Source organism: Pseudophryne corroboree, chromosome 4 (assembly GCF_028390025.1).
Source record: "Pseudophryne corroboree isolate aPseCor3 chromosome 4, aPseCor3.hap2, whole genome shotgun sequence".
NCBI classification, from domain to species: Eukaryota; Metazoa; Chordata; class Amphibia; order Anura; family Myobatrachidae; genus Pseudophryne; species Pseudophryne corroboree.
Genome location: NC_086447.1, coordinates 692,294,731 through 692,310,142, shown reverse-complemented (window position 1 = coordinate 692,310,142; position 15,412 = coordinate 692,294,731). Strand labels below are relative to the sequence as shown.

The 15,412-nt window shown below is 47.0% G+C and overlaps 1 protein-coding gene and 1 pseudogene across 2 annotated transcripts in view; one reads left to right on the top strand and one right to left on the bottom strand.

The window, feature by feature from the left end:
* The window catches only part of MTHFD1L (methylenetetrahydrofolate dehydrogenase (NADP+ dependent) 1 like), a 598,574-nt gene extending 593,155 nt beyond the window's left edge, over positions 1-5,419 (bottom strand). Inside the window, exon 1 of one of the 2 annotated variants that reach the window (XM_063917907.1) lies at positions 5,163-5,419. In XM_063917907.1, coding sequence (XP_063773977.1) covers positions 5,163-5,278 — 116 coding nt within the window. In that variant the 5' untranslated portion in view covers positions 5,279-5,419. The remainder of the gene's footprint in view (positions 1-5,162) is intronic. The other variant, XM_063917906.1, reaches the window with a different exon arrangement.
* LOC134912795 (5S ribosomal RNA) lies at positions 3,760-3,878 on the top strand (annotated as a pseudogene).
* Positions 5,420-15,412: the final 9,993 nt, after the last annotated feature.

The following is a 15,412-nucleotide window of genomic DNA, read 5'->3' as shown; positions in this document are numbered from 1 at the left end:
ATACCTTATCTTTGCTCAGTGTGTGAGTCAGGAAGATATTCAAATTGTTGTCATTCAGCAGATTAATGAAATCGAGTAGAAGTTGTTCGTTACTGTCCCAGATTACAAAGATGTCGTCTCTGAATCTGAGCCATTGCAGGATATGTTGTGTGTACTCCTGATTGTCATCACTAAACACTACTGTTTGCTCCCACCACCCAAGAAATAGGTTGGCATACGTGGGAGCGCATGCCGCTCCCATCGCTGTTCCCCGAATTTGCTGTAAAAGAACTGATCACCGAATGTAAAGAAATTTTTGTTTAATACAAAGCTTAGCATTTCACAGAGGAAATCGTTAAACTGGTTTTTATCTTTCATGTCAAGGAAGAATTTAGTAGCTTGGACTCCTTGCTGATGGGAGATGCTGCTATATAGTGCTTCCACATCCAGGGTGACCAAGATACAATCCCCATCCACACAAACATCATGCAGTTTCCGTAGGAGGTCTGACGTGTCTTTCAAGTAAGACGGTAGTGTCAACACGTGTTCCCGGAGATGTAAATCTAAAAATTTACTGGGTGTTTCCAAGAGTCCCCCATTACCTGAGACGATCGGTCTCCCCGGTGGTTTCCTCAGGTTTTTATGTACTTTTGGTAAAAGATAAAAAGTGGGGACTCTGGGGTTAGAGACAGTAAGATATTTAGCCTCTTGTTGTGTGATGGTTCCAAAGGCAAGGGCTTCTTCGATCATATGCGTGTATTGTTTGTGGAATTTCTCTGTTGGGTTGAGTGGCAATTTCAAGTAGCATGCTGTGTCTAGGAGTTGTCTGCGTGCTTCTACTTCGTACATTGTGGTGGGCCATAGGACAATATTGCCCCCTTTGTCCGAGGGTTTGATAACAACATCATTCCATGCTTTGATTTCCTTTAGGGCTTGTCTTTCTCTAAATTTGAGGTTCTTAGTGAGGCACTTCTTCTTCGAGTTGGTATGGATTTCATCAAACTCTCTTGATACCAGGTCCAAATAGATTTTGATCTCCGGGCTGTTGGTATCCGGGGGGAAGAAGGTTGACTTAGCTCTGCATGTTGGCCTAGTAACTTGCACAGGTGACACGTTCGATGGAGATTCCATGTAAAGATCTTCCAAAGTTTGTATTGCTACCAATTCCTCCTCTGATAATGATGTGGCCAAAGACGTGGAGGTAGATGGTTCCTCAGATTGAGATGTATCGGTAAGAGATCTTGTACCCATGGATAGGCGTCGATCAGTCACATCGTTATTCGATGCTTTCGCAAAAAAATTCTTTATTTTCCCCCTTTTTCCCCCCTTCTTTCCTCCTTCCCCCTTCCCACTCCCTCCCCTTTTTCTTCCCCCCCCCCTTCCTCTTTCACACATCTTTTCTCACACATTACAGTCTATCACCTTGTCTATATCAGACATACCTACGATTCACTAATATATCCGACACACCTTCACTCAGTTTATTTTCCTTTTAGATTGCAGCACCAAATTGCATCTTACGGTATATCTTTCTGTCATTTCACGGTTCTCATTTCAATTATTCCGTTTATCTCATTCACCTTCATCTTTTTTTACACTGACATTATGTCTCTTATACTGACGCTATGTCTCACCACACACCTATTAACCTCTCATTTTCCACCTAATTTTCCTTCTCACTTCACCTGTGTTCAGCACCTCAACATTTCTCTCCAGCACCATCCACCCTATTCTCCATCTATCATTTATCTTATTATCACTATCATATAATTATATTTTATATTCTTTATAACTATCGTCCTTAGATTTTTCCTTCATTGACAGACAGCGGGCTAATTTAGCACCAATCAATGAACCAATCTTCAACAACAAACGTGACTTCAATTCTTTATTTTATGTAATTTGATATATTTAATATATCTGAATATTGTCCAAACGCATGTGCTCTCCTCAAATTTTCTCATTTAATTTATAGTCACCGAACAAGACTAGCAGCACACTGGTTGCTAAGACTATCAGTCTTTCATCCCCCATACCATAGTATGTCCATACCCTTAATTTTATTACCTGCATTTCGGACCCGTCTCTGAACTCTCATTAGATCTCTTTAATACATTACCTGTGTTAATCTTTTAGATAGCAGTCTCAAATTATTGTTTGAGGTCTAATTAAGTACTAATCAAGTAAACAATCACCTCATGATATCTTGATACTTCTAACATACTATTATAATGTTTAAACGTATACGCTTTTCTCTAAATTTCCTCCATCATGGTTGTATTCAAAGTTCAATATTTATATATCCTCTGTTTATAATTATGGCTGTGTTTTAAATTTGTTTTTAACCAAGTATTCTTTTATTTGTATTCTTCTCATCTGTTCATTATTTTCTCCTTCTCTCATGACCTTGCAATATAACAACATGGGTCTCCCTGCTGAGTCCGATTCTGGCTGCGTTATATCAATGGATTCAGCTGTGCAACAACATATCCACACATTGATTGGACATTCATCAGCCCAGACAGTACTTATATCAGCAGGGATCCAGCCCGTGACAGGAAGTGATCAAGCCCGGTACACGGGTGAAACGCGTCTTCCAACTCTCCTTCTCGGCTGCCGGAAGCATCTCCGTCCTCATCGTCACACACCCTTCGTTGCCCGACAGATTTCAAGCCCAGCTTCTCCGCTCTCGGTGTCACACACCTTTTGCTGTCTGACGCCCTTCCAGCCCTGCAAACCTCTCAGCTCCGTATCGATTACATCACGGGACTCCTGCTCCCGTCCGTGGTCACAGACTGTCAACACCGGTTCCAGACGCCCGCATCGAGTTCACCGGCTTTCCACCCTGCCGGGCGGCCATGCACTGCCCTGCATGGGTAGTGTCTCAGCGCTTTGAAGCTCTCTCATCGCATCCACTTTCACGGACTTGCCACCTCCGGAATTAGAACTGTCTTTCACCGGTTAACAACCATAACACCTTACCACGGGTAATATCAGTATTTCATTACCATCCTCTTTCCATATTTCCGTTCCATCCAGCTTAATGCTAATAGAATTTTCTTACATATTATCAGTACCTGTGTAGCTGTTTTTTCAGCTTTCTACAACAACACCTATTCCTTTATACATCTCTAGGTATTCATCATTGTTTGAATATCAATAATATGTGTTCTGTGTGCTAATTACTACTTAATTAGTAAGGAAATTATACTCTGTGTGCAACCATCTGCTTAAATTAATTTTGAATATATTCACTCATTTAGATATATAGTTATACTCTCCCTATATTATCCTAGTCTTTGAGGGATAATCTTTGCACTTGTTATAATGTTCAATTATTAGCAGCCTATGCTACACAAGTATCATTATTGTTGCAACCTCCCATCACACAATACCACGGGTTTCTAGTAGACTTTATTTTAGTGTTAAGCTGGCAACAAATTATTATTCTCTTGTCAATTTATGGTATAGATCATTGCTCAACACTTGCTGAACTTCATATCTAGCTTTAGAACGGATTGCCTCAGACTATATCAGATAATAGTTTTATCCGGCTATCAGATTTGAGGTATTTTTGTCTACTAAGCATCCAGGAGCCTCATTTTTCTTCTGCTTGTTTCACTCTTTCCTAATTTTCATGGACTCTCACCACTGATTCAGGGTTCGTCCCTGTCTAACATTGGCAGCAGATCCATCTTATCCTTGACATCCTTTGATACTATGTAATTCGTGAACTCTCATCAGTGATTCCAGAAGCATCGGATCATCATTCATTACCGTTTCTACTATCATACCACACTGGTAACGCCCAAAACCGTCCGATCTTGGAAGCTAATCAGTGTAGGGCTGGGTCAGTACTCAAGTGGGCGACCCTTGAGGAATACTCAGTTTAGTAGAGAAGAGACTGGCCTATCACGCTCAGAGTCTAACACTGACAGCAGATTCACTCTGCCATCTCTTTTCATTTACTTTCTCTTTCTTTACTAACGACACCTGGGTACATTACATTATCAGGCACCCTAATTACACTAGTACTAAGCTAGTGCACCCAAGTGCCTTATCTGACATGCGTATTGGTTGGGTTAATACCCCCATTAATACCTTGGACACCGGCAGCCGGTACTTATCATGCGAGTTTTATCATTCAATTATTGTTAATTATGAATAATCATTACTGATTATACTGTAGTACTGCACTATATTATTTAACATCAGCTAAATTTACTGCTATCAAGTTTGATTATTACTTTGATGCCTTTTGACCACTGAACATTTTTACTGTCATTATATTAATAAAAGTTAATTTTTAGATGAATTTTCTGATTTTCTCATATGTCAATCTAAGATAAGAGTGCGCCCACAAAAGAGTCTCTTTTTCTCTTCCTCTGTTGTCTCCAGTTACCATTGACTCAGGGTGCACCACCAAATCAAAAATAAGAAAACAAGGTTTTCTTTATATCCGTCTATTTTGGTTATTATATTTATCTGTGATATTTATTTCAGACCGGTGCGGTATTTCCCCTCAGACCCTACCATCAAAGGGAGTATAAGATAGTGCAAGTAAGAAAATGAAAGGCACATGAGGAAAAGAAGGCGCTGCTCTTGCGAGCTTACAATCTAAAAATATACAATAACAGTGTGCAATAGTGATTGTCTGGTTCTTTTGAGTTTCTAGAGGTAAAGCAGGAACTTCTAGTTCCACAAAAGTTAAAATAACGGTAGGCCAGTCCCATCTAGAACGAACAGATAGGGAAACGACAGCGAACTACAACTCCCAGATCTCTCTGCAGTGCAAGCCAGAGTCCTGCATCACAGCGTATAAACCCCATATGCCCAGCGTGCTGCACTGTACACACAGGATAATGCCGACTCTCACTGTACTACCTAGCCAGGTACAGTCCAGCACTACAGAGTATAAGCCCCACATTCCCAACGTTCTGCACTGTACACACGGGATAATGCCGACTCTCACTGTACTACACATCCCCAGCGTGCTGCGCTATACACACGGGATAATGCCGACTCTCACTGTACTACACATCCGCAGCGTGCTGCACTATACGAGCTACTGCTGCTACCTCTATAGGATCATCCCATTCCCCCCTCCCTTGGCAACCGCTAGCGCACAGCACTGATACTACAGCCACATGCCCCCACTAGTGACAACTTTTCACATCCCGTACCCGTGCAGCTCCTGGGCACCGCGCCACACCGGGAATGATGAGGATAATGACCGCCTCGGGCATCCATGGCCGGGCAGCAGGCTGTGGTACAGGCGGCGGAGCATCGGCCAGCGCATGGTGACAGACAGGAGATCCCGGCGCTGCTGTTGATCACACGCTTTCCTATAGCCACAGTGCCACACGCCAGTCAGATCCGGAGAGCGCACCGTGCAGTCAGTCTCCTCCCAGGCAGGAGGTGGAGACGGAGTTGTTGCTGCTGCTGCTGCTGCCGCCTCTCTCTTAAAAGGGCGAGTCCCCTCTGTGTAACTACGCAGCGCAGCAGCTTCTATTGCTTATTATGCTCGCACCGGAAACCTGCTCTCACGCTGTACGCTGCACGCTGCAACTGGCTGATATATGTAACCTCTATCATATGTAGGTATCTAGCATCTACCATCATATGTACGAGCTAACTTCAGCCTTGTTCATATTTCCTGTATATCGAACGTGCACGTGGTACAGTGGGTCTTGAGGACAGGTTTGGGAATAGAACCCCGAAAAAGCCTGTTATAGGTGACTATAGACACATACCCTCCAACTGTACCTTTTTTGGCAGGTACAGTACCTTTCTCTAACGTCCTAGTGGATGCTGGGAACTCCGAAAGGACCATGGGGAATAGCGGGCTCCGAAGGAGGCTGGGCACTCTAGAAAGATTTAGGACTACCTGGTGTGCACTGGCTCCTCCCACTATGACCCTCCTCCAAGCCTCAGTTAGATTTTGTGCCCGGCCGAGGTTGGATGCACACTAGGGGCTCTCCTGAGCTCTTAGAAGAAAGATAGTCTTAGGTTTATTATTTTCAGTGAGACCTGCTGGCAACAGGCTCACTGCAGCGAGGGACTAAGGGGAGAAGAAGCGAACTCGCCTGCTTGCAGCCGGATTGGGCTTCTTAGGCTACTGGACACCATTAGCTCCAGAGGGATCGACCGCAGGCCCAGCCTTGATGTTCGGTCCCGGAGCCGCGCCGCCGTCCCCCTTACAGACAGGGCCGTCTTAACAGCAGTGTAGGCCCCTGGGCACAGGAATGCACTGAGCCCCCTACCCACTCTCCGGCTGGTAGGGGGTGTTCTATCTTCTGCCGAGCATGTAGGACCTGGAGCAGTCATTTCTGCTAATTACTCCATTACTGCACAGATGGGCTAAACTGTAGAAGGGGCATTGGGTTGAATGAAGAAGCCATGGTACATGACTTCCAGGGGGGGGAGGGGAGGGGTGGATAGTGGAGTGGGCTTAATATTTATCATTTTCCAGTGGGAGGGCAGCTTGTTTGACTGCAGATATCTCCAGTTCCTGGAAATATATTTCTTAGCTTTGAATGGGATAAAAAAAACTAGAGAGCCCCACCTTTCAGGAGGTTCTGGGGACTTGGGTATCAGAGTTCAGGAGCCAAAGCAATTGACCAACAAAAATTGAAAACTGCATATTAGGCTTGTGGAGCTGGAGCAGGGACCAGCTGCTGGAAGGCTGATATCTCTTGTTCTGGGTATAGTAGAGACAAGCTGCCAGTGTCCAGCGAAAGGGGAGAGTCTCAGCTTTTGGATTATACCCTCAGAAAATTTCTAAATAAGACAAAGCCTGAGATGTCTGGCTGGGAAGAGCAATTAACAGGCTCAGATGGGGACCACTGCTTTCACGTTGGATATCTCCAGTTCCCCAGGGCCGATTTTCAAAAATCTGGTACCCCTGGAAAGAGGGGACCCTCAGCTATCAGCCTAGGGCCCTTATACTCCTGGGGCCCTTGGGCAAGAGCCCATTGAGCCCATATGAAAAGACGGCCCTGCTTACAGAGCCAGAAGCAAGAAGATGGTCCGGAAAATCGGCGGCATGAAGACATCAGTCTTCACCAAGGTAGCGCACAGCACTGCAGCTGTGCGCCATTGCTCCTCTCACACTTCACACTCCGGTCACTGAGGGTGCAGGGCGCTGGGGGGGGCGCCCTGAGGCAGCAATAAAAACACCTTGGCTGGCAAAAATACCTCAATATATAGCCCCAGGGGCTATATATGAGGTAAATACCCCTGCCAGATTCCATAAAAAAGCGGGAGAATAGGCCACGGAAAAGGGGCGGAGCTATCTCCCTCAGCACACTGGGCGCCATTTTCCCTCACAGTTCCGCTGGAAGGAAGCTCCCTGGCTCTCCCCTGCAGACTACTCTACAGAAAAGGGTAAAAAAGAGAGAGGAGGGGCATTTAATTTGGCGCAGTATATAGTTATATTAAAAAGCAGCTATAAGGGACATAACTCAGTTAGTCCCTGCCTTATATAGCGCTCTGGTGTGTGCTGGCATACTCTCACTCTGTCCCCCCAAAGGGCTTTTGTGGGTCCTGTCCTCTATATAGAGCATTCCCTGTGTGTGTGGAGTGTGTCGGTACGGCTGTGTCGACATGTTTGATGAGGATAATGAGGTGGAGGCGGAGCAGATGCCTTTAGAAGGGATGTCATCCCCTGGGGGGCAGACACCTGAGTGGATGTGCTTATGGAAAGAAATGAGTGCACGTATAGACTCATTACATAAGAAATTTGACGACATGCCGACTGCGGGACAGCCGAGTTCTCAGCTCGTGCCTGTCCAGGTGTCTCAAAAGTCATCAGGGGCTCTGAAACGCCCGCTATCTCAGATGGCACAAGTAGATGTCGACACGGATACTGACACCAGTGTCGACGACGATGAGTCAAATTTAATGCCCATTAAGGCCATTCACTGCATGATTGAGGCAATGAAAGAGGTGTTAAATATCTCTGATTTACATCCAGGTACCACAAAAAAGGGTATTATGTTTGGGGAGAAAAAAACTACCTGTAGTTTTTCCCCCGTCAGATGAATTAAATGAAGTGTGTGAAGAAGCGTGGGCTTCCCCTGATAAGAAATTGGTAATTCCTAAGAAGGTACTAATGGCGTTCCCTTTCCCGCCAGAGGATAGGTTACGTTGGGAAACACCTCCTAGGGTGGATAAAGCGCTCACACGTTTGTCTAAAAAGGTGGCACTACCGTCTCAGGATACGGCCGCCCTTAAGGAACCTGCTGATAGAAAGCAGGAGGCGATCCTGAAGTCTGTATATACACACTCAGGCATTATACTTAGACCAGCTATTGCGTCAGCATGGATGTGCAGTGCTGCCGCTGCGTGGTCGGATAAACTGTCCGAAAATATTGACACACTAGACAGAGACACGATTCTGCTAACAATTGACCATATCAAAGACTCAGTCTTATATATGAGAGATGCACAGAGGGAAGTCTGCCGGCTGGCATCTAAAATAAGTGCATTGTCCATCTCTGCTAGGAGATGCTTATGGACTCGCCAGTGGACTGGAGATGCAGATTCCAAAAGGCACATGGAAGTTTTGCCTTATAAGGGGGAGGAATTATTTGGGGATGGTCTCTCCGACCTAGTTTCCACAGCAACGTCTGGGAAGTCAGCATTTTTACCCCATGTCCCCTCACAGCCTAAGAAGGCGCCATTTTATCAGGTTCAGTCCTTTCGGACCCAGAAAAACAAGCGGGGAAAAGGAGGGTCTTTTCTCTCTAGAGGCAGAGGTAGGGGAAAAAGGCTGCAACAAACAGCAGGTTCCCAGGAGCAAAAGTCCTCCCCCGCTTCCTCTTCCAAGTCCGCCGCATGACGGTGGGGCTCCACAGGCGGAGCCAGGTACGGTGGGGGCCCGCCTCATGAATTTCAGCGATCAGTGGGCTCGCTCACAGGTGGATCCCTGGATCCTTCAAATAGTATCTCAGGGGTACAAGCTGGAATTCGAGGCGACTCCACCCCACCGGTTCCTAAAATCTGCCTTGCCGATTGCTCCCTCAGGCAGGGAGGCGGTGCTAGCTGCGATTCACAAGCTGTATTCCCAGCAGGTGATAATCAAGGTACCCCTACTTCAACAAGGCCGGGGTTACTATTCCACACTATTTGTGGTGCCGAAACCGGACGGTTCGGTGAGACCCATTTTAAATTTGAAATCCTTGAACACATACATAAAAAAATTCAAGTTCAAGATGGAATCGCTCAGGGCGGTTATTGCAAGCCTGGAGGAGGGGGATTACATGGTATCCCTGGACATCAAGGATGCTTACCTGCATGTCCCCATTTACCATCCTCACCAGGAGTACCTCAGATTTGTGGTACAGGATTGCCATTACCAATTCCAGACGCTGCCGTTTGGACTCTCCACGGCACCGAGGGTATTTACCAAGGTTATGGCGGAAATGATGATACTCCTTCGAAAAAAGGGAGTTTTAATTATCCCATACTTGGACGATCTCCTAATAAAGGCACGATCCAAGGAACAGTTGTTAGTGGGAGTGGCACTATCTCAGGAAGTGCTGCGCCAGCACGGCTGGATTCTGAATATCCCAAAGTCACAGCTGGTCCCGACGACACGTCTAATGTTCCTGGGAATGATTCTGGACACAGTCCAGAAAAAAGTGTTTCTCCCGGAGGAGAAAGCCAGGGAGTTGTCTTCTCTAGTCAGAGACCTCCTAAAACCAAAACAGGTATCGGTGCATCACTGCACGCGGGTCCTGGGAAAGATGGTAGCTTCTTACGAAGCAATTCCATTCGGCAGATTCCATGCCAGGATTTTTCAGTGGGACCTGTTGGACAAGTGGTCCGGATCGCATCTTCAGATGCATCGCTTGATAACCCTGTCCCCAAGAACCAGGGTGTCTCTTCTGTGGTGGCTGCAGAGTGCTCATCTTTTGGAGGGCCGCAGATTCGGCATACAGGACTGGGTCCTGGTGACCACGGATGCCAGCCTACGAGGCTGGGGGGCAGTCACAAAGGGAAGAAACTTCCAAGGAATATGGTCAAGTCAGGAGACTTCTGTCACGATCCGGGTATCTGGACGCCATTACTTACCCTTCAGATGCCTCCTAAGGCGGGCTCAGCGTTCCAGGACCGGATTCCGCTGTTCCTGAGTTTCCACATACAGAGTGGTCTTTTCATCAGCCGCGGCCTCCGCTGTGCCCGCGTGGTTAAATGTGCATCTATCAGCCTGGCGTCTCCTGTCTCCGGTGGCCGGCGCCGCCATTACTGTTTCCCAGACCACATGGATTACAAACCAAACTTCCCTCCAAGTGTCTGCATGGGCGCAGCCATCTTGGATTCTGTCATCTGATCATTTCCACCAATCTGCTGTCTGTGTTGTTGATTTGCATAATTGCCTAGCCAACCCCTTCCTTGCTGCAGGTATAAGTAAGCTGTACCTGAGCAAGGAAGACGTCAGTGCTTTGGTTGTCAAACCTAGTTCCTGTTTGTCTCTCTTCTATGATTGTCTTCCAGGTTCCAGCTCCTGTCTCAAGACTTCCACCATAGAGACCCGCACCAGCATTCCACCTGCGGTGTAGCCTGACTCTCCAATCCATTGTGGATTCATCTGTTTCCAGCTACAACACTACCTGCTTCCAGCCTCAGCTTCCAGCAGAGTACAGCTTCCCTTAAAGGGCCGGTGTCCTTTCTACACTTTACCACTCTCCACCGGAATTATTATTTCTCCGCTCTCAAGTTCTACATTTCAGTTCATATTTCATCGCTCCCAAGTTCATTTATTATTTAACTGGTTCCAGCCAGTATCCACTCCGTGCTAACAACAGTCTGGTTCCAGCCAGTATCCACAGCAGCTGTTTTACCTTCAGCAACCCAGCTCTTCCTGGAACACCAGCTGGTACAATCCTGGGTTATCTCCATTGCTACAGCCGGGCCTGGTAAGGACTTTCCATCTAGAAGATCATAAGAACTATCTCACACTACCAGTGCCCTGTGGCTCCTGCCATGCTGTAGTACTCAGGAACTGTATTTATTCTTTGCTGACTTTTACGTTTTCTTTTATTGCTGCTGTGATGCGGAGTTGTCATAATAAACATCATTGACTTTTATCTAAGTTGTCGTGGTCACGCCTTCGGGCAGTTATTATTCATGTTACTTACATGTCCAGGGGTCTGATACAACCTCCCAGGTTCCGGTACATCTCAGCCCCTACAACTGAGGCTGCCTCCCGTCAGCTCAGGCCCTCAGTTGTGACAGTAAGCACTGACCTAATGAATCCAGCCGGAGACCAGGATCAAGCGGCCAGGCCGATGCAAGAACTGGCAGCCCGACTAGAACATCAGGAGGCTGCACAGGGCCACATCATCCGCTGTCTCCAGGATCTCTCTACTCGGCTGGATGGGATTCAGACAACTCTCCGTGGATCAGGCGCGTCTGGTGCGTCAACCACAGTGACTCCAGCTATAACCCCACCCACCTTACCCATTTCTGCTCCACGTCTTCATCTTCCAACGCCAGCAAAATTTGACGGATCTCCAAGATTCTGCAGGGGATTTCTCAACCAGTGTGAGATTCAGTTTGAGCTACAACCTGGCAATTTTCCCAGTGACCGTACAAAAATTGCCTACATTATTTCTCTTCTCAGTGGCTCAGCCCTTGATTGGGCATCACCGTTATGGGAGAGGTCCGACACCCTGCTATCTTCTTACACTGCATTTGTGTCAACATTCAGGCGCATCTTCGACGAGCCAGGCCGGGTAACTTCAGCTTCGTCTGAGATTCTCCGTTTACGCCAGGAATCACGTACTGTAGGACAATATCTTATACAGTTCCAGATCCTGGCATCCGAACTGGCATGGAACGACGAGGCCCTGTATGCTGCATTCTGGCATGGTTTATCCGAGCGTATTAAAGATGAGTTAGCTACCAGAGACTTACCCTCCAAGTTAGATGAGCTAATCTCACTTTGTACGAAAGTTGACTTACGTTTCAGAGAGAGAGCAACTGAGCGTGGAAGATCATCTGCTCCAAAATCTTCTGCTCCTCCTCCTCGCCAACTGTCACCATCTAAAGATGAGCCCATGCAAATTGGCCGTTCCCGTTTAACTCCTGCTGAGCGCCGAAGACGTCTCTCCGAGTTTCTCTGTCTGTATTGTGCAGCTCCGTCTCACACCATTAATGCCTGTCCCAAACGTCCGGGAAACTCCAAATCCTAGCTCGCCAAGGAGAGGGCCGGCTAGGAGTAATGATCTCCTCTCCATCTCCTCAAGATTGTAACCTCCCAGACTCGCTTCAAGTTGCTCAACGTTATCAGAACGTCATTGCCCTCCTGGATTCCGGAGCAGCTGGGAACTTTATTACTGAAGCCTATGTTAAACGGTGGTCCCTACCCACCGAGAGACTTCCTTCGTCCTTTTCCTTAACTGCTGTGGATGGCAGTAAAATTTTTGATACAGTTATTTCTCTAAGGACTCTACCAGTTCGTCTGAGAGTGGGAGTTCTTCATTCCGAACTTATTTCATTTTTAGTGATTCCAAGAGCCACACATCCTGTGGTCCTGGGCCTTCCATGGCTCCGTCTTCACAATCCTACAATTGATTGGACGACTACGCAAATCCTGGCATGGGGTTCCTCCTGTACTAAGACATGTTTGTTTAAAGTGTTGCCTGTCTGTTCTTCCTCCCCCAGGTCGTCTGATGTTCCACCTCCTCCATATCAAGATTTCACGGATGTGTTCAGTAAAGCTTCTGCTGATATCCTTCCTCCTCATAGAGAATGGGACTGCCCGATTGATCTCGTTCCAGGGAAGGTTCCACCTCGAGGCCGAACTTATCCGTTGTCTCTCCCCGAGACACATTCTATGGAGGAATACATTAAAGAGAACCTAGCAAAGGGGTTCATTCGACCATCTTCTTCTCCAGCCGGCGCAGGCTTCTTTTTTGTAAAGAAGAAAGATGGTGGTCTGCGGCCGTGCATCGACTACAGAGGTTTGAACGACATTACCATCAAGAACCGCTATCCTTTACCCCTGATTACTGAGCTCTTTGACAGAGTTAGCGGAGCTACCATCTTTACAAAGCTGGACCTGAGAGGTGCATACAATCTCATCCGGATCCGTGAGGGTGACGAGTGGAAGACCGCATTTAACACCCGTGACGGACATTATGAGTACCTCGTCATGCCCTTCGGATTGAGCAATGCTCCAGCTGTCTTCCAGCATTTCGTCAATGAGATCTTCAGAGACATTCTATACCGTCATGTCGTGGTCTATCTAGATGATATCCTCATTTTTGCCAACGATTTAGAGGAACATCGTTTCTGGGTAAAGGAGGTTCTGTCCCGTCTCCGTGTCAATCATCTCTACTGCAAATTAGAGAAATGCGTCTTTGAAGTCAAGTCCATTCCGTTTCTAGGGTACATTGTGTCCGGTTCCGGACTAGAGATGGATCCTGAGAAACTACAAGCAATCCAGAATTGGCCGGTACCCTTAACCCTCAAAGGGGTCCAGAGGTTCTTAGGGTTCGCCAATTATTACCGAAAGTTTATACGAGACTTTTCCACCATTGTGGCGCCTATTACTGCTTTCACCAAGAAGGGTGCTAACCCGTCCAAGTGGTCTGAAGAAGCCATGCAAGCTTTTCATCTTTTAAAACAGAGGTTCATCTCTGCACCTGTCCTGAAACAGCCTGACATCGACTCTCCTTTCATCTTAGAGGTGGATGCCTCCTCCGTTGGAGTAGGAGCGGTGTTATCTCAGAGGGCTAAAGATGGTCATTTACATCCTTGCAGTTTCTTCTCACGGAAGTTCTCCCCAGCGGAGCGCAACTATGCCATTGGCGACCAGGAGTTGCTAGCCATCAAGCTCGCTCTAGAGGAGTGGAGATATCTGTTGGAGGGAGCTTCTCATTCAATCACCATCCTTACAGACCACAAGAACCTTCTATATCTAAAAGGCGCACAATGTCTCAACCCTCGTCAGGCCAGATGGGCACTTTTCTTTTCCAGGTTCGACTTTAAACTCCAGTTCTGTCCGGGCTCTCAGAATCGCAAGGCCGATGCCCTTTCCCGCTCATGGGAGCAAGAAAATGAGTCAGAGTCTTCAGACAAGCATCCTATTATAAATCCGTTGGCATTCTCCACGGTAGGGATGGACTCTACGCCCCCATCAGGGAAAAGTTTTGTGAAGCCGACACTAAGGAAGAAGCTCATGCATTGGGCCCATGCTTCCCGTTTTGCCGGACATACAGGTATCCAAAAAACCCTGGAGTTTATCTCTAGGTCCTATTGGTGGCCAACTCTGAAAAAGGACGTTTTGGAGTTTATTGCATCTTGCCCAAAGTGTGCTCAACATAAAGTATCCCGCCAGTCGCCTGCGGGGCAACTGGTTCCACTATCTGTTCCCCGTCGACCATGGACCCATTTGTCGATGGATTTTATTACAGATTTGCCCATGTGCAACAAGTTCAATACCATCTGGGTGGTAGTTGACCGGTTCACCAAGATGGCACACTTCATTCCTCTCACCGGTCTTCCGTCAGCTTCCAAGTTGGCTCAAGTATTCATACAAGAGATCTTCCGACTCCACGGTCTTCCAGAAGAAATTATCTCAGATCGAGGAGTTCAATTCACAGCCAAATTCTGGCGAAGTTTATGTCAAGTCCTCCAAGTCAAGTTAAAGTTTTCCACGGCTTACCATCCTCAGACCAATGGTCAAACTGAGAGGGTGAATCAGGACTTGGAGGCCTTCCTCCGCATCTATGTGTCCTCCTCTCAAGATGACTGGGTTCAATTACTTCCCTGGGCCGAGTTCTGTCATAACAACCAGTATCATTCTTCATCTTCCTCAACACCATTCTTCACCAACTTTGGATTCCACCCTAAAGTCCCTGAGTTCCAACCGCTTCCAGCAACTTCTGTTCCCGCAGTGGATATCACCTTGCATCAGTTTGCCAATATCTGGAAGAGCGTACGATCAGCTCTGCTCAAGGCATCGTTCAGGTACAAGAAGTTTGCGGATAAGAAGCGTCGAGCAGTTCCTGCTCTCAAGGTCGGTGATCGGGTATGGTTATCCACGAAGAATTTGAGGTTAAGAGTTCCCAGTATGAAGTTTGCACCTCGCTACATCGGTCCTTTTAAAATTGATCAAGTCATCAATCCTGTTGCTTACAGACTCCAGTTACCTCCCTTCTTAAAAATACCCAGGACATTCCATGTTTCCCTGTTGAAACCGCTAATCTTGAATCGGTTTCATTCCTCACTTCCACCAACTCCGAAAGTCCAAACTCAACGAGGCGTTGAGTATGAAGTGGCCAAGATCCTGGACTCACGTCACCGTTACGGTCAACTTCAGTATCTCATTGACTGGAAGGGCTATGGTCCTGAAGAACGCTCTTGGACCAATGCCTCTGACGTCCATGCTCCTGCCTTGGTCCGAAATTTCCACGCAAAG